The sequence below is a fragment of the Siphateles boraxobius genome, unplaced genomic scaffold (assembly GCF_051911475.1).
Source record: "Siphateles boraxobius isolate OS27281-9 unplaced genomic scaffold, OSU_SipBor_1 48, whole genome shotgun sequence".
NCBI lineage: Eukaryota > Metazoa > Chordata > Actinopteri > Cypriniformes > Leuciscidae > Siphateles > Siphateles boraxobius.
This window is the reverse complement of record NW_027509119.1, coordinates 569,753-594,419: the sequence shown is the minus strand read 5'-3', so window position 1 is coordinate 594,419 and position 24,667 is coordinate 569,753. Positions and strand designations below refer to the sequence as shown.

General features: G+C 37.4%; 1 protein-coding gene across 3 annotated transcripts in view; it reads right to left on the bottom strand.

Moving 5' to 3' along the window:
• The window catches only part of ank2b (ankyrin 2b, neuronal), a 155,896-nt gene that overhangs the window by 71,300 nt on the left and 59,929 nt on the right, over window positions 1-24,667 (bottom strand). For 2 of the 3 annotated variants that reach the window (XM_077201486.1, XM_077201487.1), the window contains exons 2-7: window positions 13,585-13,686; window positions 9,047-9,145; window positions 8,479-8,577; window positions 8,303-8,401; window positions 6,404-6,589; window positions 656-754 (exon numbers count right to left, since the gene is read on the bottom strand). In XM_077201486.1, the coding sequence (XP_077057601.1) occupies window positions 656-754; window positions 6,404-6,589; window positions 8,303-8,401; window positions 8,479-8,577; window positions 9,047-9,145; window positions 13,585-13,686 (684 nt within the window). Of the gene's footprint in view, window positions 1-655; window positions 755-3,525; window positions 3,550-6,403; window positions 6,590-8,302; window positions 8,402-8,478; window positions 8,578-9,046; window positions 9,146-13,584; window positions 13,687-24,667 lie in introns of all 3 variants that reach the window. The other variant, XM_077201485.1, reaches the window with a different exon arrangement.

Here is a 24,667-nt window from a genome sequence, read left to right as displayed (position 1 = left end):
CACACATTGCTAGCATGTTTTTAGCATTATTTAACACATTGTGTGCATGTTTTAGCATGTTGTTAGCGTGACTTAGCTTGTTGATAGCATTTTCTATGATTTCACACATGGCTAGGATGTTTTTAGCATTATTGAACACTGCATGCATGTTTTAGCATATTGTTGGCGTAATTTAGCATGTTGATAGCATGTTTCCATGAGTTCACACATGGCTAGCATGTTTTAACTTGTTGCTATTATTATTTAGCACATTGTTCTATGTTTCAATGTTTCTAACAGGATATACCACATTGCTAATGTGTTTTAACGTTGTCAGCTTGATTTAATGCATTGCTAGCATGTTTTTAACATGATTTAACATGCTGAAAGCCTGTTTATATGATTTCACACATGGCTAGCATAATTTAGCACATTGTTAACATGTTTCTAACATGATGTACCACATTGCTAACATGTTTTTAGCTTGATGTAACACATTGCTAGCTTGTTTTAGCATTATTTAACACATTGCGTACATGTTTTAGCATGTTGTTCGTGTGATTTAGCATTTTGATAGCATGTTTCTATGATTTCACACATGGCTAGCCTGTTTTAACTTGTTGCTAGCATAATTTAGCACATTGTTAGCATGTTTAACATGTTTCTAAAGACAGACCCGTGCAGTGAAGTCCACGGCGGCGCCTCGATTGAGCAACAGCGTCGCCACATTCACGTTTCCATAGTGAGCGGCAATATGCAGCGGCGTGAATCCACTCTGCAAAAACAATCAAAAAAGGGGGCGGGGCACATAAAAAAACACATGAGCTGTCCGTCAACATTCCTGCGATGCGTCAGAGCCTCGTCATGACTTTATCTTGCTCTAATAGACTGCATTAGCATGCAGCAGTCTCAACATGAACGTATTAAAGATAGTTATGAATCTGATCTCATTGTGCCTCGAAGGGGGCTATAGTCCCGTATGAAGACATCTGGAAAGAAACCTTGATGACTAACATATAAACACATATAAACAGTAAGAGAGGTCAAACTCCTAAACACGGGCATGCAAACAGAAAAATATGACAAAAACGACAAATAAATGAACTCATATGTTGTTAAAGATTAACAGAACATGAGATAAAGACAAACATTTCAGACGACATACTGCTTTAATATAATGAAGAAAAAAGGGATAATCATAATCAAAGAAGAAGAACACCAAAGGAAACATAAAAAGTGCAGTATATAGATCATATCCGTAATAAAATCATGTCTGGACTATAAGAAGGTAAAAGTTGTAGAGGAGTTTGAATATGTGAAATTCTTGCCTTACCTTCCCATTCTGAAAGTCACGGTCCGATTTAATGTGAAAACATCATTTACAAAAGTGTGAAGAATATATTGACTGTGTGACACGTTCAAAGCTGGTGCAAAATCAAATATGCGATGCAGCATGCCATGCAGTGGATTATTTACATTAAAATCTTATGAATAATTCATAAACAAATAGAAATCTGAGAGCGCTCATAATTATTAAGACGACTCACTGTCTTTTGAATATACTTTTATGATATTGCATTGTGCAGTTAGCATTCATATGCCTATGACAACCATTCCATCAATATTAAATATCTATAAAATGCATAATCATATCTAAACATCATAACTGATAATGCTACAATAGTTTAAGAACATTATCTGTTGGATGTATGGATGTTGGAATCCATCTAAACACATTTTAGCACAGGCTATATTATTAAAGAGCTTAATGCAATCAGACTAATGCATGCTGGGAGCCTCTTGACCTTTAGAGTAATGAAATAAATGCCCATGTGACTGGCTTCTCTAGGCTTGTGTGTGTTTCAATAGGCAGTGTTGTGCACTCTGATTAATCTAGTTTTCTACATAACTTTATAGAGGCTATATGTAGAATTCAGAAACTCTTGTTATTAGCGACACCGGTGGCCATGAAGGGAACTGCACTGCTCGTTCTCGCACTCGTACAAGAGACTGAACGTTGATTCAAAGCCCAAGTATACTCACGGCGAAGATCTTTACGTTCCTCGCTTAGGGGTAAAAAGAAGTTTGAAATACGGTTTACTGTTAATACTAGGGGTGCGGGGAAGAAATATAAATATTTAAAACACAATTCTATCTTTTACCGATTTGAATCGATTCATAAATTTCAAAAATCGATTTTCTAAAGTGTTACACTTTTTTTAACTTCACACTTCTTTAATGCAATCAAAGATTTTCTGCCTTGCTTTATTACAGAAGACTGTGTGTAATGATCAGCTTAAAGGACATTTGTACTGTATATTAGGGAAAAAATGGGGGAAAAAACTAAATACATTTTAAGGTTCACATTCAATTCAGTAGGATTTTCTTTCTTCTATCTAGACCTATTAAAGTGTCTACCGTAGTCAAATAAGAAAAGTAACACAAAACAGTAAACTTCAATCGAATCTATGCACGTATCAAATCGAAATTTTATTCAAAATTGAGAATCGTTTTTGAATCGGGTCGAGAGGAACCACAAGATTCGCACCCCTACTTAATACCGCTGGTCATTTATTTCAAACAGTGTTCGTTAACAATGTTAACATTCATTCAAATTACACTGTTATGATAGTTTGATTATGAGGAATATTGGAGACTATAGACTAAATAGGTCTTTGCATGACACTGACATTACAGCACAGGATGGCTCTTTCGTTGTTCTCCTGAACATTGTATAAGCATTAGTTTCATGTGTCGTTGAAAGGAAGAGAGGCTTTCGATGATCCAGGCAAAAACTTTCAAGTCCTTCACATAAAAATCAGTCAACAGGTTTTCATGGACAACCTAAGAAATCGGGGAAGTTCTCGCTTTCTAAGTTTCGTTAAAAACTGTTCACACATTGGCAATAAAAAAGTGATTAATGCATGAAAATTCTTACATATAGCCCCTTTAAGACAATGGATGTAAAAAAAAAAAAAATATATATATATATATATATATATATTTATATATATATTTCTCTTTGATATTTGCATGTAGCACTTACAAACTACATAGCATGAACATAATTCATGTGAGCATGCAGTAGTTTTGCAGTGAAACAGTTGATATGTTCAAGTGCCCTTGCAGCTTAAAAGCGACTATCAGGAAAGACTGAAATATTAATTCATTATGAAGAGGATTATAAATGTTGAGAGGATAGACACTGTCTGGACTATTGACTCTTCTCTGATTAGAACAGCTCCATTTGTGTAAATTAAACATCATCATCATCAATCACGACACCAGATATATCTTTAAAACATTCTCATTCAAGCTATTTAATAAATAAAACTGGAATGTGTGACATGACATATGCAAAGGCTTCTGGATGATGCTGTGATGAGACTAAACAGCCATGCAAAGGTCCAAAAGAACTAAAAATGCTGAGAAGTTAAAGAACAGAAAAACTCAATTTTTCATGCCAAAAGGAGGACCAGATATGAATTCAATAAATCAATAGCTTTTTATTTTCCAGAAAATTACAAACTAGATAAATATCTCTACCTCAGTTGTCCTATTGACCATCATCTGTTGCAGCAAAAACAGGGAAGGAAATAGGTGTGTTATATTTCACTCAAACACATTTTCTTAAAGTTGGCGGCTGCATGCAAAAGCACGAGGTCTTCATTTTTCTCCGAGGGACAATTTGATCAAGCCTGACACGAGCAAACCGTTCTTAAAGCTAAACTCACATGAGATCTCGACTGGTATGAGGTCACATGACCACTCAAAAAACTATTTCAGTAATCCCTCCTGTTACCACTTTCAGTTGCAAAATAAATAAACCCTTACGCTTGTGAACGCGGTAGTTTTACAGTCGCAATCAAAAACACTCTTCGTGTGAAGCTGAATCCAGTGTTTGGGGAAACGCATTACAAGTAACATGAGTAAAGTAATCAGATTACTTTTTCAAGTAACGCAAGCATTTACTCAAATGAATAAAAACAGTGAAATGCAAACTCAGAATATTACGCAAACCTGCAATAATTAAATATGTAGAGTAATGCAAATGTACTTTATGCATTTAATCTCACTTTATTGACCAATGTCTTTGCTGCTGACTTTTGATTATCCAATTCAACCATAGGAATAAGCAAACATGACATCAGATAAACATCTCAATTGTTTATTTTTAATGTATTTTTGTTTTGTTTTAAGTGTTGAACTTTCTTCTCCTGTGTCGCAAACAAAAAAAGCTGTATTTCCTTCAGGCTGAGCTTTATTCATTTCACTTTAGGACTGAAAGGGCCTTTACATGTGCCAAAAATAGATTTGTGCTGTTGTTGTTGTTGTTGTTGATGTTGTTGTTGATGTTGTTGTTTTTATAAAACAAACAAACAAGCCCGGCCCAGGTGAGAAAAAGTAATGCAAAAGTAATGTGATGCTTTACTTTCCAGAAAAGTAACTAAGTAATGCAATTAGTTACTTTTTCAATATTGTAACGCATTACTTCTAGAAGTAACTTTCCCCAACACTGGCTTACAGGTTTTACTATCTTATGAATAAATATTAAATAATTTCTATATTTATAGGCATCTATAGGTAAAATATTAGGTATGAATGGAAACTAGCCAATGTTGATAACAGTTATACATAAATATTATCATTTCATATTGCATATAAGATGTCAACTATTTTGGTTCTTTTAAATTAAAACTGGTATACGTAGATTCTGAATGCTTTTTCTTTTAACTAAAACGAAGACAGTACTTACAGTAAACATTTGCCGTGTTTAAAGAAAAATAAAAACCTCTATAAACCAGCATTTCCCCCATAAAACACACACAAGCACACGTCAGATATGCATGCACACTTCAGGCTGCGCACATTCAGTTTGGCAAGTGCATGCGGTTTCTGTACATTTACAGACTGAGTTATGATGTACACTAAGAAGAGGGAATGTTTTTACAACTGATAAACATGGAATGGGTAAGTAGATAAAAGAGTGAGACCCGGATAGCGTCAGGATGGGAACACAGGACACAGGCACATTTATACTGGAGAGAGAAACAAACACAGACAGAAGATTTCATCTGGCACAAAAACATCCTGAAACCACTGCAAGCCACATACACACATACACACACATGCTGAATCTGTAAACCATCTGGTAGTGCATGCAGAGCAAGGATTAGTTCACTTCAGGATTAAAATTTCCTATCCAAGATGTTCAAGTCTTTCTTTCTTCAGTCGAAAAGAAATTTTTGAGGAAAACATTCCAGGATGTTCCTCCATATAGTGACTCATGGAGTCCAACGGGTTGAAGGTCCAAACAATAAAATCCTGGAATGTTTTCCTTAAAAAAAAACTTCATTTCTTTTCGACTGAAAAAAGAAACACATGAACATCTTGGATGACGTGGGACAGAATAAATTATCAGGAAATTTTAATCCTGAAGTGAACTACTCCTTTAACAAAAACTACTATTTATTGAAAATTTTAAGTTGTTTTTAATTAAAATACCAGTTTTACTCTGTTCTGAATGTGTGATTCAAACTGCATCTGCAGTCACATGCAAAAATGACTTTGGATGCCCTTCAAACTATGCACTTTTAAGCTTGAGTCTTCTTTCAGATCAGTAAAGAAGAGTAAAGACGTTTAAGAATCGTCCCAGAACCAAACGCCTTAGAAATCATTCAGTTCCAGGATTGACTGATCGATTGATTCACATCACACTCACTGTCATTACTCATAATCAGGGCCTGACATTAACTTTTTTCCTCACCAGCCACTGTGACTAGTGGTTTTCCAAAGTTACGAGCCACTCAGCATTTTCACTGGCCACGATTTTGACATCGAAACCATGGGGAAAAACTGCCATAGAGCTATTATTTATATTATCTCATAATTTGGCAGCAGGAATATTAGGCTGCTGTCACTTGAAGGCCTGACGCACAGTCCCATTATAATGTTTTATATAGCCAATATACTTGGCTTTATGTGCCGCACTTTGGGTGTGAGCACAAAATCTGCGGGAATGAGTAAAATGATGCTCAATTCATGCCATCCCTCGCCGAAATTCAAGCCCTGGAACACCAACAAGATCCATTCAGCTGCCGGAGAGTTTAGAGAGCGAGAACGCGCAGATTGAATTGTGTATCTAAGAGTTTCAAATATTTCAGGATCGATATGTGTAGAAAAAAAACTATATTTAGAAAAAAACTATCACTTAGTTTATTATTCCAGGTGCCTTTTTAAAAGACTATTGAAAAATGTACATTATATCAAATTCAACCCGCCAAAGTGGCTAGTTGGAGTGTGTTCCACGCCACGACTGAAATACACACGCATTTGGTGTTAATGTCAAGCCCTGCTCATAATCCTTCAACACATCCAAATTAAAATGCTATTCTGTATATATTTCTGTTCCGGACATATTTACCTTGGACTGAACGTCTGCATTGTGGTCGTTCTGGAGCAGGAGGGCCGCAGATTTGGTGTCGTCTTTACGGGCTGCGATGTGAAGGGCAGGCAGACGTACTTTACCCTTCGTGTCATTCTCCAGAAGAATGGACACCACCTGGTTATGGCCTTGCTGGAGGGCAATAGCGAGAGGAGTGAAGCCATCCTGAAAAATCACCAATGGGGAAAACCTTGCATTACGCCAATAATCCTGACCAGGGTTTGAAATGAACTTTTTCACTCACTTTACTTAATTTTAAGTTACCGGCCATTCCGAACGAAAAAAAAAAAAAAATTTAACCAGATTAACAACATCACAGCATATACAGTATATATACATATATAGTAGTCATCATTTGAAGTGGATCAAAACCTTTCATCAAAGTTATACATGAATTTTGTCTTAGGGACAACTTTGATTAACTTTTTGGATCCACTTCAAATGTTGACTACTATATATATATAGTATATATTATAAAATTTGGATTTCATACATTTCTTTCTTATTTTTTTATTCAAACAATCCAGCATCTCCTTCCTTCCTCTTCCTTTTCACCAAAAATGTGTTTTACGTGGACAGATCAATACAGTACAAAGAAAATGTAGGATATTGGAAAATATTACTTTTCTGTTAACCAGATGCTTTTTAATCTTCGCTATTGCTTCAATGCAAATGAACAAGCATGCCGTTATGTTGCGTAGTGATGTGTGTGTTCAAGTACGCCAGATATAAGCAGATTCTGTGCAATACGCTGTATTTAATACATCATGATGATCAGTATTTGAGCTAAATCAGCGCAGATTTGTTTTAAACGAACTTTCCCAGAAAAGTGAGTAAACATAATAACACGCCAAATTGGCTCGTAATCTGACAGCGTTACTCGCCACTGCTGATTTTTACACGCATTTGGCGGATGTTATTTTAAAACCCTGATCCTGACATACTTACATACTCGTAGAAAAATAAGGTTTAAAAAAAGCTGTGGGTAATCATGCAGTTGATGGCAGCCATTGACTTCCATAGTAGGAAAAAAAACCTCAATGGCTGCCATCAACTGTCTGGTTACCAACATTCTTCAAAATATCTTCTTTTGTGCTGAGAAACTCATACAGGCTTGGAAAAACTTACAAATTTTCATTTTGGGGTGAACTATCCCTTTAAGAACAAATCCAGGCCAAATCACTTGTCAAGAAAAGTTTAGACCTCTTTGATATAGTTTTGAGTAGGGATGAACAATATATCGGCCACCATATCGGTATCGGACGATATTTGTTGTTTGTTTTTAATGTTATCGGTATCGGCCAATAAGAAAATTTGTCTGATATATTAAAGGTGATAGATAATGTATTATTTCCTTCAGCTGAGACACTTCAGATGTGCACTGTTCAACATGATGGTTTTGAGTTGCTTGAATTATGATTGAAATCACTTCAAAAAAGGAAAATACAGTAAAGTGCAACATGTGCAGCGCAAGTGTGTCATATCGGCTACATAAAATTATAATGAGAACATTATAATTGTGTGTTTGGGGCATGGATTTTAATGGTGAGATTTTTGTTTTTGTAATCAGGCTCTAAAAAATGATATACAAATTTGGATTTAGATTTATCAGCGAAAATATAAAGAATTATCGGTTATCGGTATCGGCCAAAATTTTCATCTCAGTGCATCCCTAGTTCCGAGTTGAGAAATATTATGGATTGATTAGTATTTGTTTCAGCATTATGTGTAGACAATCCGCACTGTGATTGACATGACCAATGAAATCTTTTAAATCAGCTTAAGAGCCATTATGTTACAAGAATTTATACCCAACTTCTTGATTACGAAAGGGTTATTTTCGTCATTGCGGGTTGCATAATAAAGTTAAACTCATACCTCTGTGGCGGTGCTCTGATTTCCACCGTTCTCCAGAAGATATCGCACCACATCTAAGTGGTTTTCTTGGGAAGCCATGTACAAGGGAGTGAATCCGTTCTGTAGAAGCACTGATTTTTAATGCTTGTTGTTATATTGAGCACTTTTCCATGGATAAAAGTCAGACTTGTTCCTACCTGAGATTGTGAATTAATGTCAGCTCCCCTCTTGACCAGGAGCTTCACGACTTCTCCTTGTCCTGCTAGTGAAGCGATGTGGAGAGCTGTGTTTCCTTTCTGTCAGACAAACAAACACTATCATCATGTGAGCAGATCGCTCAGACATTGCTCTTTTACAACCTGTCTACACTGCTACTTCCCACAACAGTACAACTGGATTCAGGACCTTTCGCTGTGACGTGTTTAAGTCCCTGATGTACTTTAAGTGGAATCAAAGAACAAACTTAAGGTAATTTTGATCAAAATCAGGCCAAAATTAAAGGGATAGTTCACCCAAAAATGTAAATTCTGTCAGTAATTACTCTCCTTCATGTTGTTCAACCCCGTAAGACCTTCGTTCATCTTCGGAACACGAATGAAGATATTTTTGATGAAATCTGAGAGCTGGATCACTCCTCCATAGGCTTCTAAGGGATTGAGGGTGAGTAATTACTGACAGAATTTACATTTTTGGGTGAACTATCCCTTTAAAGTGCTCTGTAACCCTTTACATTAGCTCCATTCATGTGTTCCTCAGGAACTTTACCTTCGTTGCCGAATCAACCGGAGATCCTCTTTCCAGCAGCTCCTGGACCAGATCCATGTGTCCTTCCTTCGCTGCCAAGTGCAAAGCGTTGAGGCCATTCTGTGGAGGTCAGAGACAGAACAAACTAGTCATTCTCCACCAAACACCGCAGAAGACAGGGGAAAGAAGACTGAAGAATACCTCCTCATCCATTCCCAACATAATGGCTTATTAAGAAGAGGTAAATGTCCCAAAAGTTGTTGAATGTCAGGTTTATCCTGTTAAATGTTTGTCAGAGCAAAGTTCAGTCTCCGAAGTGTGTTTTATAGAGAGGTATTAAAGTACTAGCGTTGCGAGCTAACAGGCAATATCTAATGCTGGCTTCTTTAAAGGTCAGAGCAATCTTAAAATCACATGTGGATCTTCGGCAGCCAATCAGTGATGCAGTGAAGTCTTACTTTCTGCACCTCGCTTTACTAACCCTAATCTGGAAAACACAGCATGCTTTCACTGTCATTATTCAGAGATAGACTACCTGTGGACATACCAAAACTAGAAAATAATGCACATGTAAGTATGTAGTGAATATGAAGTAATTACTTGAACATGCATAAAAAACATTTAAAGTCCCCCTGTAGTCAATCATTGTATCGCTCAAAATTACATATTTAAAAGTTTTTTACTTGAAAACAAATTTCTTCATGCCTTAAAATATCTTGAATGTAACTCGACACTCTTGCCTCATTTAGTATGCACGGTGCTATGAATATGCAAATGAGCCCCGCCTCCACTCACTCACTCAGCTCAGAGATCCACTCGTTGACGATCACACGTTGATCTGATTGGTTACAAGGTAGTTTGTGACGTCAGAAACACCAGCGATTTCAAACCGTGTTTTTGAGAAAATACTCTTAAAGCATATTTAAAACACCAGATAGACATATAAGCAACATTAAAAGCTGGATTTTCACCACAGGGGGACTTCAACACTTTTCCCATGTGCTCCTCTCAATCACACGAGCCAAATGATGAGTAATTGAATATATCATGTAACAAACACTGCAAACTGTCCTCTAGACCCAGTGCTCAGCTCAACTTACAACGAGCTCGTCTTACGACACCCTTCTCTAATATTGGACCAAATTACAAATATAGTTTGTGATATTTAAACAGTCCTGCCCAATACAATTTGTTTAAAGTGTGTACAGAAGTAATAAATATAAATATAAAATTATCGCTCATCTAAAACTCAAAAATAACAATTCTGTCATCATTTCCTCGCCCTCACGTCTTTGCAAACCTGTACGAGTTTCTTTCTTCCGCAGGACATTTTTCTATTGTTTCTGTTGTCCATACTGGGGACCAAAACTTTCATTGTATTATTTTAACAATTTATTGAGACATTTTAACAGATTATTGCATTTAACAAACAAATACAACAACAAGCAAAAAGCGCAGAAATATATAAAGATAGAATTATTATTACATATACATTATTTTGTTATTTGTTGGTTTTTTAGGGTCGTTAATAGAGATTTGGTATCTGCATCACAAATATAAAGTGTGATTCAATAAATAAAATGAAGGGGATGAAATGAACCGTTATAACTCCTGGATCACAGATTGTCTTTTCAGAACGACTGATCACATGACTAAAACAAATTTTTTTAAGTACTCCCGATAATCGGTTTAACCGATATTTTTCTTTTTGATTTTTACGCTTTTTTGTATAATCGGTTATCGGTTTTGTAATATCGAATTCACTGATAAATACGGGAGTTTTGTGTTCACAGGTTAAGTAACTTGCCTCCCTTAATTCGCAAATTAATAAATAGCAAAATTAGTCAAAATAAAAAAATACAAATTTTGAATTGTTGAATAAAAATACATTTTAGTGATAGTGCACTTTCTTTTTCACTCTTTGCACTCTTTATATTTATTGGTGAAGAGTTTTGTTTAGTATGAAAGGAGGGAGTGAGAATACATATATTATAGTATTGACAAAAGTGTTAAATAACGCTGTTTGTTCAGTGCTGTTGTTATCATTGTGTCAGAATTAGAAATAAAGCAATAAATATCGGTTCTGTGAATAAACATGCTAATCAGTATTGTTATGATTATGAAAAATCTGACATGTATAACAAAGATTTGAGCATGTAGGGAACATTTAATGGAGTTTAATGGATGAAATAAATCCTTTGAAAAAAAAAAGTACAATTCTGTTTATGAATGGAAACTGAAGCACATTTTGGAAGAACTCTTTAATTTTTGAATACAACTGCATTTTTACTCGATTAAACTGATAATCAACGAGTTCACTCGATACTGTTCAGAGAGACTGTCAGCTCAATGACAGAGCAACTTTTACTGAGATATTAATAGCTGGCTGTCATTGCCCTCCATGAAAGACTTTTCACGTGTTAATTCTTGTCTTAAAAGCTCTGTTTGGGAACGTTCACAGATATTTCAATATTTCAGCAATCCGGTCTCCTGAAACACAGGCTTAACTATGTCATATTTCCTGGCCTCTTCAGTTTGTGTGGATGCAATCAGTCTTCAAAACTGCAGAACCAAAGCTTATATAAGACTGGAATCTCACTCTTTTATTTGAAGAGTCCCTGCTGAATAAACTGGTAAACCTGCTACTGGTTTTACATGGTTTCTTTCCAGCTGGTTCGAGCTGGTCTACATAGTCAATCAGAGGTGCGTTTCCGGAAAGCATCGTTACCCAACTATGGTCGCAAGTTCATCGTTATCAGCAGTTCAACGAGTCGGTGTTTCCCGAAACCATTGTTTCAATGAACATTCGCAAACAGCATCGCAGAGTTGTGTGTTTGTAACGACACTCTCGACCTGTGGTTAGAAGCAGAGTTTCATGTTTGCATGACGTGCACTTAATAAATCCTGATCTTGAGCAAAATAATCAAGCTGACATTCAGTACAATCTATATCTTTTGTTTAGAATACATACAAAGTCATTTACACTTTTAGTTTGTTGAAAGATTTAAAGCAAGCGTGCGCATGTGTGAACGTGCTCTACGTGAGAACGAGCCGATGATTGAATCTGGAAATAAAGCAAAATAACTGAGAAAAATGAGAAATATTCCTCAGATGCATGTCTGTAATTTATAAACATCTAGCATTAATTCGATCTAAACAGATTCATTAAAAGTAGATATTACTCCATAACCAGTGTGACATTATTAAGCAACGTGGTTGAACGACCAATTTGCGACAATACGGTTTCTGGAAACAGCCGTGACTCGCTAGTTCATTTCTTCAACGATGGATCGTACTACTGTAGTTAAGCAGCGAGTTCCAGCGTTTACGGGAAACACACACTCCTGATTGACTACTTCGACCGGTGGGGTCAAGGTCAACCTAACAACACTATCTACTCTGCTAACCTAAACAACATGCTAGCCAAAGGAGAAAAACCAAAGGACATTTGATGCCACAGAGCGAGTGGTCATGTGCCGGTTGTTTACGCACTACACACACACTGTTGCCATAGCAGAGCTGTTAACTAGCTTTGCACGAGGCAGCGCTTGATAACTGAGCTCCTGAAATAGCAGCAAACACTGAGTGTGTGAAGAAGCACGAGAGATCAGAGGCATGAAATAGTGTAGTCAACATTCAACAACATGGAAGATAATACAGCATAGGTTAGGGTTAGGATGATGCAAATGAAGATCTTTTTGATGAAATCTGACATATTTCTGTCCCTCCATTGACAAGCTACACAACTTCCACTTTCAAGCCCCTCAAAGGTAGTAAAGACATCATTAAAGTAATCCATGTGACCCATGAACGAGCGTTGGATATTCATATTTTGTAAATAAAGTGGTAAAAAATGTAGTGGTGTTTTTTGCGCAATATATTAGGCACAAGGCACAATATATTACACATTTTTGCAGTGACTCAGTTTTTCTGACGCTATTGCATGTTTGTTTATTAGAGGTCTGTAAAAGATTGAAAATGTCTCTTTAATCTAATAATCTACACAAAATCCTCTTAATTTAAACTCCAGTTAACCGGAAAGCACTTTGTCTGGAAATACTGGTTTGCCAAAGTAAATAGATGACAGTAAATGAGAATTCAGTAATCATAAAAAACTTGTGTAGTTTGTGATGATAACACACTGAAATATGCCAAATTATGCAACATAAGTTTTGTCCAGGCTGTCATACACAGAAATGATGAACACATGAAAATCAAGAGAGAACCAATTAAATACTGTATTAATAACTGGTTTGGCTTTTTCCTGTCAGCTTTTCAATGCCTTTTCATAGTAAAATAAAACCTGTAGCTGTAGTTTGTATTTTGAGCCAAATCATTTTATCAGATAAATACCAAGTTTAGTGTTTTGTTCTTCCCTCATATTTAAAATGTTTTCTTATATTTTGATGGTTTAATTGAACCTGTAGGGTCTTTAAAACAAATATCCCCCCCCCCCGAACACCACTTTAGATCCTGCTTTTCCCACACTAGACCTTTACTAATTGTGTTAGAGATCCCAGTTCCCATCTCTCCGTGAGTTTGACAGCTTTAACACGTACCTGATTACACGTGCTGATGTCCACTCCGGTCTTCAGGAACTCCACAACTTTATCAATATTCCCGGCTCTCGCGGCTCGGAGAAAACTGGTGTTGCTGTCCGACTGGAGAAAGAAGAACATTTCATCATCATTACATCTCTAAATCACTAGAGTTTACTGATACTGTTCAATAGAAATGTTCATCAGGAACAACACAGTTAATATGAAGCGATAAACAAGGCCTGAAATGCACAATGCTGAGACCAGGTTGGTGAAAAAAACACTTTGCAAGCTCTATAAAACTGCAGTGCGGCATTAATACCTCAGCAGAAATCCTTTAAAGCGCTGATGATGAGTGAACAACAGTGTGTGTGTGTGTGTTACAGAAGTACATGCATTTTTGTCTGAGTCAGAATATGCAGACTATTCACACTAAATAGTATGCGAGATTAGAAGGAATATATCCTAAATCATAATACTTCAAAATGTGTTCAGTACGAATAATGATTAGTGTGTCTTATACATTGTTTACTACCGGTTTTTTGAAATACTTTCTTGCTTCAAATCAAAGTTTATAATATTGTGGTTCTCCTTGTGGCTGGTTTGTTTGGTTTATGGCTTATAATGCTTTAATGAAGACTTTTTTTAAATCCCTAGAAGTAATGGAAAAAAAAACCTCCCGGGACCAACGCCGTTGATAAAGTGGGTGTATGACCAACTGTATGACCAACGAAAAGAACGCTTCTTGTGTTTAATACAAGTGTGGAAATATGCTTTGTGATTAATACAGAAACTGTAACTGCAATATACTATACAAGAAATACCCAGAATGTCACAAAAACATGTTGATTAACAACTCTCTCCCGTCCGACGCCCGGCTCTGAGAGTGATGCAACATGTTTCTCCGGATCCCTGGATAGAGGAGTTTCTCCGGATAACACTCGGGAGAGAGAGGAGCGTGCTGAGAGACATTTCCCTTCATATACCAACTGTGCGGTGGGTGTATAAGTTTACAGTCTTTAACCACATAGAGTCAGGGTTCTGTCACTTCTGTCTAGTCTATTTCTTGGTTTTGTGACAAAGCCCTGACACTCCTTTGTTGTCTTGTGCTGTGTTTAACACTAGCTGTGTGCGTTCATGTTGTCATGTTTCGTGGCTTGAGTGTTTCATTGGCTGCGTGTTCATGTCTCCTGTGTGAGCACATGGCTGGTGATTTGTTTTACTGGTCATATGCTTGTGTTTTAAGTCATGTTTGGTGTGAGCACATGGATTGTCAAGTGTGTTTCCTTGTGTCATGTGCTCTTGATTGTCTAACCCCGTCCATCTTGTTCCCTGATTATTGATTCATTAACCCCACCTGTCCTCCCTCGTTACCCTCTTTTGTTTGCTTCCTTATTAATTATCCTTGTGTTTTCAGTCCTGTGCTGGTTTGTCATCGCATGTACCCCTTGTGTCCTGCCTAGATCCTGTAGTCCAAGTCCAAGTCCAAGTCCAAGTCCAAGTCTTTTGTGTTCCCCCAAGGGGTAGTTTTGTTTGTATTTGGTTTTATTTTTATTATTAATAAAAGCCCATTGTTCTGCACTTGAGTCCTCGCTACTTCCATCTACCCGAAACCCTGACACATGATTCATTTGATAAAATCTTTAAAGATCCCATGAAATTAAATCTGCTGAATTGTGTGAGATATATTATTCTCTGTATGTTAGAGCACTACTGAAAGCCGGATTATTTAATTCACTTTGTGCAGCTATTTTAAATAGTTTTTGCTTCCAAGAAATAAAATAAATATCTTTTGTCCACTTCTGTCCTGATTTCCTCTAAGGGAGGATCTATGTTTTTTCAGATCTTTCAATTCAATGGACAAAATAAGTCATGCACTGTAAAGTACATATGAACGGAGACTACAGAATAGCATTCGGAGAGCATCAGCTTTAGTTTCTGCCAGCCGAATGCTGTGAGTGTGTGTTAGAAATCTGGAATGGAGAGAGAACAATGTGCTTGGTACGTTTGTAATCTTCAGCCGAAGTGTGTAAGCGTTGGGTCAGTAGACCGTCTTTGTGGCTGTTCGAACACATTTGACCACATTAGCATTTACACTATGAAAGCATGCCCTCCGGAAGTGGACGAAAGTGGACAAGCACAAGACATTTTAGGCCCGTTTACACCTCGTGCTGTACACATGTGATCCGACTGACCAGATCGCATCTCAATACCGGCTGTAAACACGGCCATTGATGATCTTGTTTCTGAGGTGTATGTAAATATTTATCCAATAAAATGGTCTCTAGAATGAGAATGTCCCTTTTGTCATAACACTGGAAAACACAGTAGGCACACCCTAACGTGTACACACGTGTGCTATTATATGCTGTTTTGTAGAATAAATAGTGTGAGTAGTGTATTCACAGAAAAACTGTAAAAGCTGAAAAAGCCGTGTTTTGTTCCGATCGGCCTCCGCTAAACTTATCTGACAACCGCTCGAACTTCATTGGCCAGCGGTGGCCGTGTTTTTCGAGATAGGCAAATGTCCTCATAGACAATCCAGACACCTTGGACAAAGACACTGGATGCAAGTTTTCAAGTCAATCGGACTGTCTTTTGTGTAGCTATAGCCGTTTTTGTTTTTATATTTATAGCGCCACCATGTGGCCAATCGCCCCATACAGAGTTTGGTGAAATTATCTCATTCCATTCAAGAGGGATAGCCATTTTAGTAAAAGTGGCCACGCACACTTTGAATGTTTTGGTTGGTCGTGAATCGAAATTTTGACTTATTATTATTGACAATCAGACTCTTCTTCTCAATCAGACTCTTATTCTAAATCTGACTCTTCTTCTCATTCAGACTCTTCTTCTCAATCAGACTCTTATTCTCAATCAGACTCTTCTTCTCATTCAGACTCTTCTTCTCAATCAGACTCTTCTTCTCAATCAGACTCTTCTTCTCAATCAGACTCTTCTTCTCAATCAGACTCTTCTTCTCATTCAGACTCTTCTTCTCAATCAGACTCTTCTTCTCAATCAGACTCTTCTTCTCAATCAGACTCTTCTTCTCAATCAGACTCTTCTTCTCAATCAGACTCTTCTTCTCAATCAGACTCTTCTTCTCAATCAGACTCTTATTCTCAATCAGACTCTTATTCTCAATCAGACTCTTCTTCTCAATCAGACTCTTATTCTCAATCAGACTCTTCTTCTCAATCAGACTCTTCTTCTCAATCAGACTCTTCTTCTCAATCAGACTCTTCTTCTCAATCAGACTCTTATTCTCAATCAGACTCTTCTTCTCATTCAGACTCTTCTTCTCAATCAGACTCTTATTCTCAATCAGACTCTTCTTCTCAATCAGACTCTTCTTCTCAATCAGACTCTTCTTCTCAATCAGACTCTTCTTCTCAATCAGACTCTTATTCTCAATCAGACTCTTCTTCTCATTCAGACTCTTCTTCTCAATCAGACTCTTCTTCTCAATCAGACTCTTCTTCTCAATCAGACCCTTCTTCTCAATCAGACTCTTCTTCAATCTCAATCAGACTCTTATTCTCAATCAGACTCCAGAGAATATTTCTGCACTGGTTTGGTCCCGACGGGTGAAAATCCTAGGACTAGATTTAGTTTGATTGGGGCGAGTCTTGGTGACGTTATAGAGGGTTTTACCATCCCTCAAAGTTTCAAGTCTCTACAACTCGCACTTTTAAAGGAGAATGCTGATCCTTGGCAATTCTAATAATTACAATGGGGTTTCAGCACAGGTTACGGTAAATGCAAGATTTTATTGTTTGAGTTGAGTTTTCTAACATTTCCAAATTGGCACCATTCCTTTAAAATCTATTGAAAGTACCTCACAACCGATGCTTGGCAGTCAGCTTAACTTGTCCTCAACCTGGAATTCCTTGATCAAGCGAATGACTGATGGTCCACCTAAACCAACTTGGACTAGCTAATGACCAGCTTGAAACCATTAAAACCAGATAGCAGGATTTTAACAAGGTAAATATTTCTGATAGAGGTGCAGGTATAACAGTAATTCATCCACTAAATCCTGTTACTTTGATGCATAAATGAAAATATTAATTTCCCATTCATTAGAGAGATAAGTGCCAAACTAAAGATAAGATGTCAATATAAGATGCAATTGAAGATTTGCCCACGCCAGACCATCATAAAAGCCAACAGACAAATGACAAGTCACAGGATCATTATTTGCCTTGTAGAGCATCAAACATTCATTCACAGAGAGCTTCTCTGCTTTAATTCATGCACTGTGTGAAGGATTTATGAATAATTCAGTATCCCATGACAAGTAAAGCTAGAAACAGTCTCATCCCAGCCCAGTAACAGAGATCGACCCTTCTCTGAGACCGCACAACAAACCTTCTCGTCTGTCAAGGAATCATTTACTATTTCAGCATTCCCAGCAAAAAAGGCAAGCTTAGGCTAGCACGATTCAGCTAGCTTCCCACTACAGACAAGCAGTTCACTAACTAATCTGAACTGGTCAATCTAGGTAACCTGCATGATCTGACTGGTAATGCTGGTAAACTAGTTACTGGTTAAGCTAGTTAAAAAGCTATATTGCAATGATTTTACAAACTGCTGATTGGCTCTTTTATTTTGAAGGCGGGACTTATTCTCACATATTGTACGTTGCACTTTCTCCCATTCATAATAATATGAGTGCAGAGTCTTTGTTTATCTAAAGTCTTTGGTAAGACTTAGTGAAGGATGTCTTAGCAGAAGAATAAAGACATTTATGTATGAATTATGTACTAACATAACATCACACCTACTTAAATGTAATTTTTTTGGTAAATTATTGGAAAAAAAAGGTTTTAGCACAACACGCTGTAAACCATGCAAATTCCTTCAAAAGACAAAAATGAGCATCTGATGAAAGAGCAAATCACAGCTACACTTACAGTAAGAGAATGTAACGAAGCACCGTTTTTACAAATATCCACATGTATAAGTGCAATGTCATTTCACCAGTTTACTTCTGTAATTACAATGTATGTTACCTACTCGTTATGGCTTTTGGCTTTCTCACTTAGGGTTTACAGACAAATGTGTTTAGGTAGTTTATTTGAGTTGCTAAATGCTAAATGAACTGCAGGAATTTATCTAATTATTTTCTGTAAGGCTTCTTTAAAAAAGTATCTTGTGTGAAGGTCTATATAAATAAAATCTTAGACAGACTTGTATAATTGATTTGATCGTTTCTCTGCAGCTCCCAAGGGCAGAAAACAAAGTTATGAGAATAGAGTTGTGAGAATAGAGTTGTGAGAATAGAGTTGTGTACAGCAGCAGTTTTAAATACTGCAGTACTTTATTAATCATGTTGACTTACAGCTCGAGGCAGGAAAGTAATGTCACAGTTCGCAGGTTAAAGAAAATCCAGCTTTTAATGTTGTTTATATGTCTATGTGTTGTTGTTTTTTTTAATATGCTTTAAGACAATCCGTGTCTAAATTCATAAGTCGACAGCATTGCTGAGTATTTTCTCCTTAAAACTGCAGTGGACCAAAGACAGTCTCAAAAACACGCTTTGAAATCGCTGGTGTTTCTGACGTCACAAACGACCTTGTAACCAATCAGATCAACGTGTGATCGTCAACGAGTGGATCTCTGAGTGAGTGAGTGAGTGGAGGCGGGGCTCATTTGCATATTCATAGACCCGCGAATACTAAATGAGGCAAGGGTGTCGAGTTACATTCAAGATAATTTAAGGCATGAAGACATTTTTTTTCTTAAAAACTCAGAAAGATGAGTTTTAAGGGATAAAATGATCGACTACAGGGGGAATTTAAAAGGAAACACTATAAACACACAATAACACAGACACATACTCATATAGTAATTAGTTTTCGCAGCGATATATGGTTCTGGTCTCTATGGATCTGGTTCACTTGATAATGCGTCAGTATCTGACTCTATAGGAACAGGTGTGACGACTGTCTGAAGCCCGTATATAATCAAGCTAACTCATTGGCTGATGGCGTATGTGGCGTCACTTTCCAAGGATCTGCGTCACCAGGGACTCAAAAGCACCCGTGCCATTTCATTTCTTGGGGAACACTGTTTATCTGCCCATGCTAGGGTCCTGGGATCTGATGTTGAGCTCGAGGATATGGGAGAGCAACCCAACATATTTTTCCCTTTCTCTCTTGCTCTCACTGGATGACGGGCAACGTATCCGGTGACCATCTGTGTCCGACCCTGAAAACTCTAACGCTGTTGATCTCCTTATGTCTCTTCACTGCCGGTGGTGTCACAGACACTCTTGCTCAAGCGCTCAGGAACTCTCTAGCGTGTTGTTTCGCGTGTAATGAACAAGTTAAAGCTGGACTTGCATGAGCCGGACAGATTTCAAGGTCCTGAAAACAACCCTTTTTGGCAGGGATTGCTAACCCAGCCGCCTCTGTCTTCTCCACCATTCCCAGCAGTTAAAGAGACGCTTGCTGCTTATTTATCACTAGCCGCGTTTCCATTATCCTTCAAATTGCGCAAATTGAAACTGCGAATGGAAAATACGCTCAATGGAAACACGTCAATTTCTCAAAAACTCCCATTTATCGCAAAAAATTTTTTACGCTCGCATGAGGCGGTTTTTCAGGCAATTCGAAAAAGAACTATATAGCAAAAATGCAATGGAAACAGTTTTTGCGTATTTAGAGTCACCTGACGTAGATGACGTGTTGTGTTTGGACAGAAGACGAGACAGAGTTCTTTATTAAACTCATAAAAGACAAAAGAATTACAGGAATACTGGATTCTAAACATCAAAGACATTCCACAATCAAGATCTCGAAGCAGAAATGAGGGAGAAACTCCCAGGAACTCCTCATATGAGCCGCTCTCAAATATAAGGGTCTTTCCTGGCCATTAATGATTGGATAACACACACACACACACACACGTCTCCTTCGATTAATAATAATGGCCAGTGCAGCGGCTGAGATATACATAAACCTTCCAACGTCCGTTGCCATGATTTTTGTAATGATTATGGCGAGAGAGAAAAATAAAGTTTAGTCGCATAACTTCGGTCAATGGAAACAGCGTCATTTCGCAATCGTTTTTTGTCGACATTTAGAAAAAATCGCAAAAGTTTTGCGCAAATCTGTAATGGAAACACACCTAGTCTTTGACTCCTGCTTGGACGTCGCAGTCTACATAACCATTAAACCACTAGAGTCAGCCTCAGGTTTTCAGATGGTTTTGTTGTTGGCCTTGACATCCCTTACTGTGCGTTCACACCGGACGCGAATAGCGCGCCAAATTCGCGTCTACCACGTCTAGTTTGACTCTTGACCAGTTTGTGTTAATGCGCGCGACAAGAGTGAAACTGACACGCGTAAAAACCAAAGTTTGAAGCGAAATTTACGCGCGTCGCGCGTCAGAGGCGAAAGTTTCCAAAGTTTCGAACCCCGTTGGCGGCCATCTTTTTATAAGATGTCTGTTGTTGATGGGTCATTTATCGAGAGAGTCACCGCTCTGTATTTGCTCTGGAGAGCAGAACAGCGGCGTAGGGATCATCATCGCTGTATTTGGGTCCACCAGACCCTTCGGAGGTGAATCCAGTTCGGCGAGTTTCACCATTTGCTCCAGGAGCTGCGCCTGGATGACGGCCGCTTTCAGCGGTACTTCTGCCTGTCCCGCGCCCAGTTCAATGACCTGCTGTCCCGCATCGGAGCGAGGATCACCCCCGCCCTCGCCCTCACACAACTAATCTGTCATTTATTTTTGTTTTGATGATAAATAGAGCCAGCCTAGGCTACTACAAAAGTGATTAAACTGTCCTGTGTTTTTTTTTCCCTCACACAACACAGGCACGATTAACTATGTTCTTGCACTAAAGTATGTTGGTTCTCTTTACATTAGAATAATAATAATGTTTCATATAACCTAGATTAGATATTGAATGAATAGCATACAAAATGAATGTCTCATATATTAAAATCAAGTTTTTATGTGGTAAAATATTTACTTCCCCACGTGACAGCAGCAAGCTGGCTCCTGTTTGGTTAACGCGGCGCGAATTTGATGCAGAAGTTCAGATTTTTCAACTCGGGCGGCAGACGCGAATTCGCATCAAACGCGTGAATGCACAAAAAGCACTAAATAAATCATTCGCGCGGAACGCGCCAGACGCCGCAGGAATTTTTTATGCTCGTAACGTGTCTTTGCATTGACTTAACATTGAAATCACTCGCGCTAGACGCTCTATTCGCGTCCGGTGTGAACGCACCATTAAGAGGATTGTAAATTTACAGCCCATCCATAATGGATTTTGCTCCCAGTCTAGTGAAGGTTTTGTTGCGACAGAAGCTTGGTCACCTATCTATGGTTGCTTTCATTTTATTTTGAGCTCTAGTTGTGGTATTTGCTGTCATTTTCACCCTGTCCTCTTCCATATCGAGTTTTTTCCCCGTTGTCCCTTTAACCGCAGAAGAAAGTGCCATAAATCTGATCAGGTTTTGCTGGTTTTAGTGGCCACAACAGGGATGTTGCTGCTATGAATCAAAGGATGTTGCATTGGGTGAACGAAGTGGTTTCTCTTGCTTATGACTTGCGTGGGTTAACTTCACACACGTTCGTCAGATTTGTTTTAATATCGATGTGGACTTGACTCCTGGTTCCCACTGTTTGAACAGATGTCAGTTTTTCTATCAGTCTGTGCATGCGCTGATGAATTGGCTTTCACTTTGTTGAATGGCACTGTGATATAGCATTAGCATCAGCTATTGACGCAGCATATAAATATAAATGTGATCGACTTGGTTCTGTATGTAACCCAAGTTCACTCAGTAAGGAATGAGACACTGAGCTTTACTGTAATTCCTTTGTAGAAAAATCTAAGTAGTGTGGATCTCACATGTGGCTAAACAACATCAATTTTAACCTAAACATTTAGCTTTGGGTAAAGTAAAAGCATTAAAAAGGCACAATATTGGTAGTGTGGGTGTAGAGTCTGTTCTGACCGCTCACCTAAGATTAAATCAAAAGGCATTATTCAATTCATCTCTGTCTGGCTCACTCTCTCCTCTCCTATTAATACCTCATAAACTAAGAAGGAGGTGAAGCAGATTCAACAATAGCTGTTCGATCTCCATAACTGATTGCTCTGTAAAATATTGTGCAACATTCAGCCGAACAAGTGCAACAGAGGTTTAGTCTTTCCGATATATCATCTGATTTCATCTTTACATTCTTCTGACTAAATCTGAACAATGAGAAAATGCTGCTGGGAATGACTTAAATGCAAAGGTTTGTATTCACAAAAGTATTAATAGTCCAACAAACTAAAATTGGCCAGCCCTACAAAATAGGTTACATAAAAGATATTTAAATAACATTACAAAACATACAGTATAGAAATGAGGGATTTAACATGCTAACTGTCAAACATTTGTGTCGTCAGTAAGCCAATCGCTGTATACCTATAGCATACTTATCTACTGTAACTTGACATCACTATTTTAATCTCACTCACATTCATATAAAGGTCATGCCAGGATTACAGCTGCCATGGAAACAGCCTTTTTTATAACCTTACAACAAAAAAAGAACAAAAAATCTTCAACTGGATCTGATATTACTGTAGTGTGGAAGACTTTATTGGTAGTTTATAAAATAGTTTATAAAACTGACATCAATGCACAGACATACTTTTTAAAATGACAGCACTACTTAACAAAACCAAAAATGATTGAACCCCAGAGAACAGAAACAGTAAAAGTAGATGTGCGATGTGTTTGCAGGATATCTGGAAATTAGCTCGAGTTTCACAGCTTCATAAGAGCATAAAACAGCCTCACAAAACATGTTAAAACAATACGCGAACCTCAGCTAAAGAAAAGAGAGGCTAATACAGAAGATATATTATAGATATACATAATTAAGGAAAAAAGGAACTAAAGGAAATAAAACACTGGAATATACAAATTAACATTATATAACTTAAGAGTCGAGGAAAATCTTCAAACTAAAGGCCACTGCACTGAGTCCAAATTTTTCGTATGCGTTTATCGTATTCGTGATTCGGTGGCTCTGAATTGTCAAAACACTATTCAAACACCATTCAAACTGCTTGCTACGGATGCGAAAAACGCAGAAAATCGAACCCGATTCGATTTTTTTTTATGATAGATGAAAGTTTCGTAGACAGTGTGCAAGCGTGTTTGACATAACTTGAGGTCGAATTTTTTTTTTTAACGTGCGAAAATTTCAGATGCGAATTTCGGACTCAGTGTCCAAAGAAAGATTATACGTGATGCTGCGGTATTCAATCGTTTTTGTTTAGCAATAAAATGCATTTTCACATTCAACTAATTGTTTAACTAATTAATTCATGAACTCAGTTTCTGGAGGAGCGTTTAGGCCATGCTCACCTCTCTCCCTCTCTCCCTCGAACATCCCTCCATCTGTCTAACATGAACATGAACATCACTGAAGTATCCACACTTATCTTCCACTGTAATCCTGGAGTTACATCAGAGCTCGAGCTAAACCCGACGGCACACACCAAGCCAAATAAGTTTAACCACAGTAGATTAAACACTACCAATATGTACAAATCAACTTGAGAAATATTATTATGGTACAAAGTGATATCAAAATGCAGCCAAAAATAACTTTCTGATAGGCATTTACAGATGGTTGGGAGCAGGAGTCTTATTTTCCAGAACCAGCGAATGTCTTGAAAACACGAACACTTTTATGATTCCAAAAAATAACGTCAGAACAGCTTTACGACACAAATTTATTCTGATCGTGTTTCTAGGCGTAATCTACATAGATTTTTTTTCTGCTCACGTTTCAAGAATAAGGTCCGCAGAGAGAAATATGGCCAACATAATGGCAAAAAACATATGGCATAATAAAACATAATGAGGCCATTACATATCCCAAATTTACGCATCCAGTGCAACACATAATCTTGACTACTTAAGTAGAACCATGTTAAATATTTATATATTTACTACATTTTTTATATTATATATATATACTATAATATATATTATATATATATAAATTTATATTTATATATATATATATATATCTTTATATATATATATATATATATATATATATTTTTTTTTTA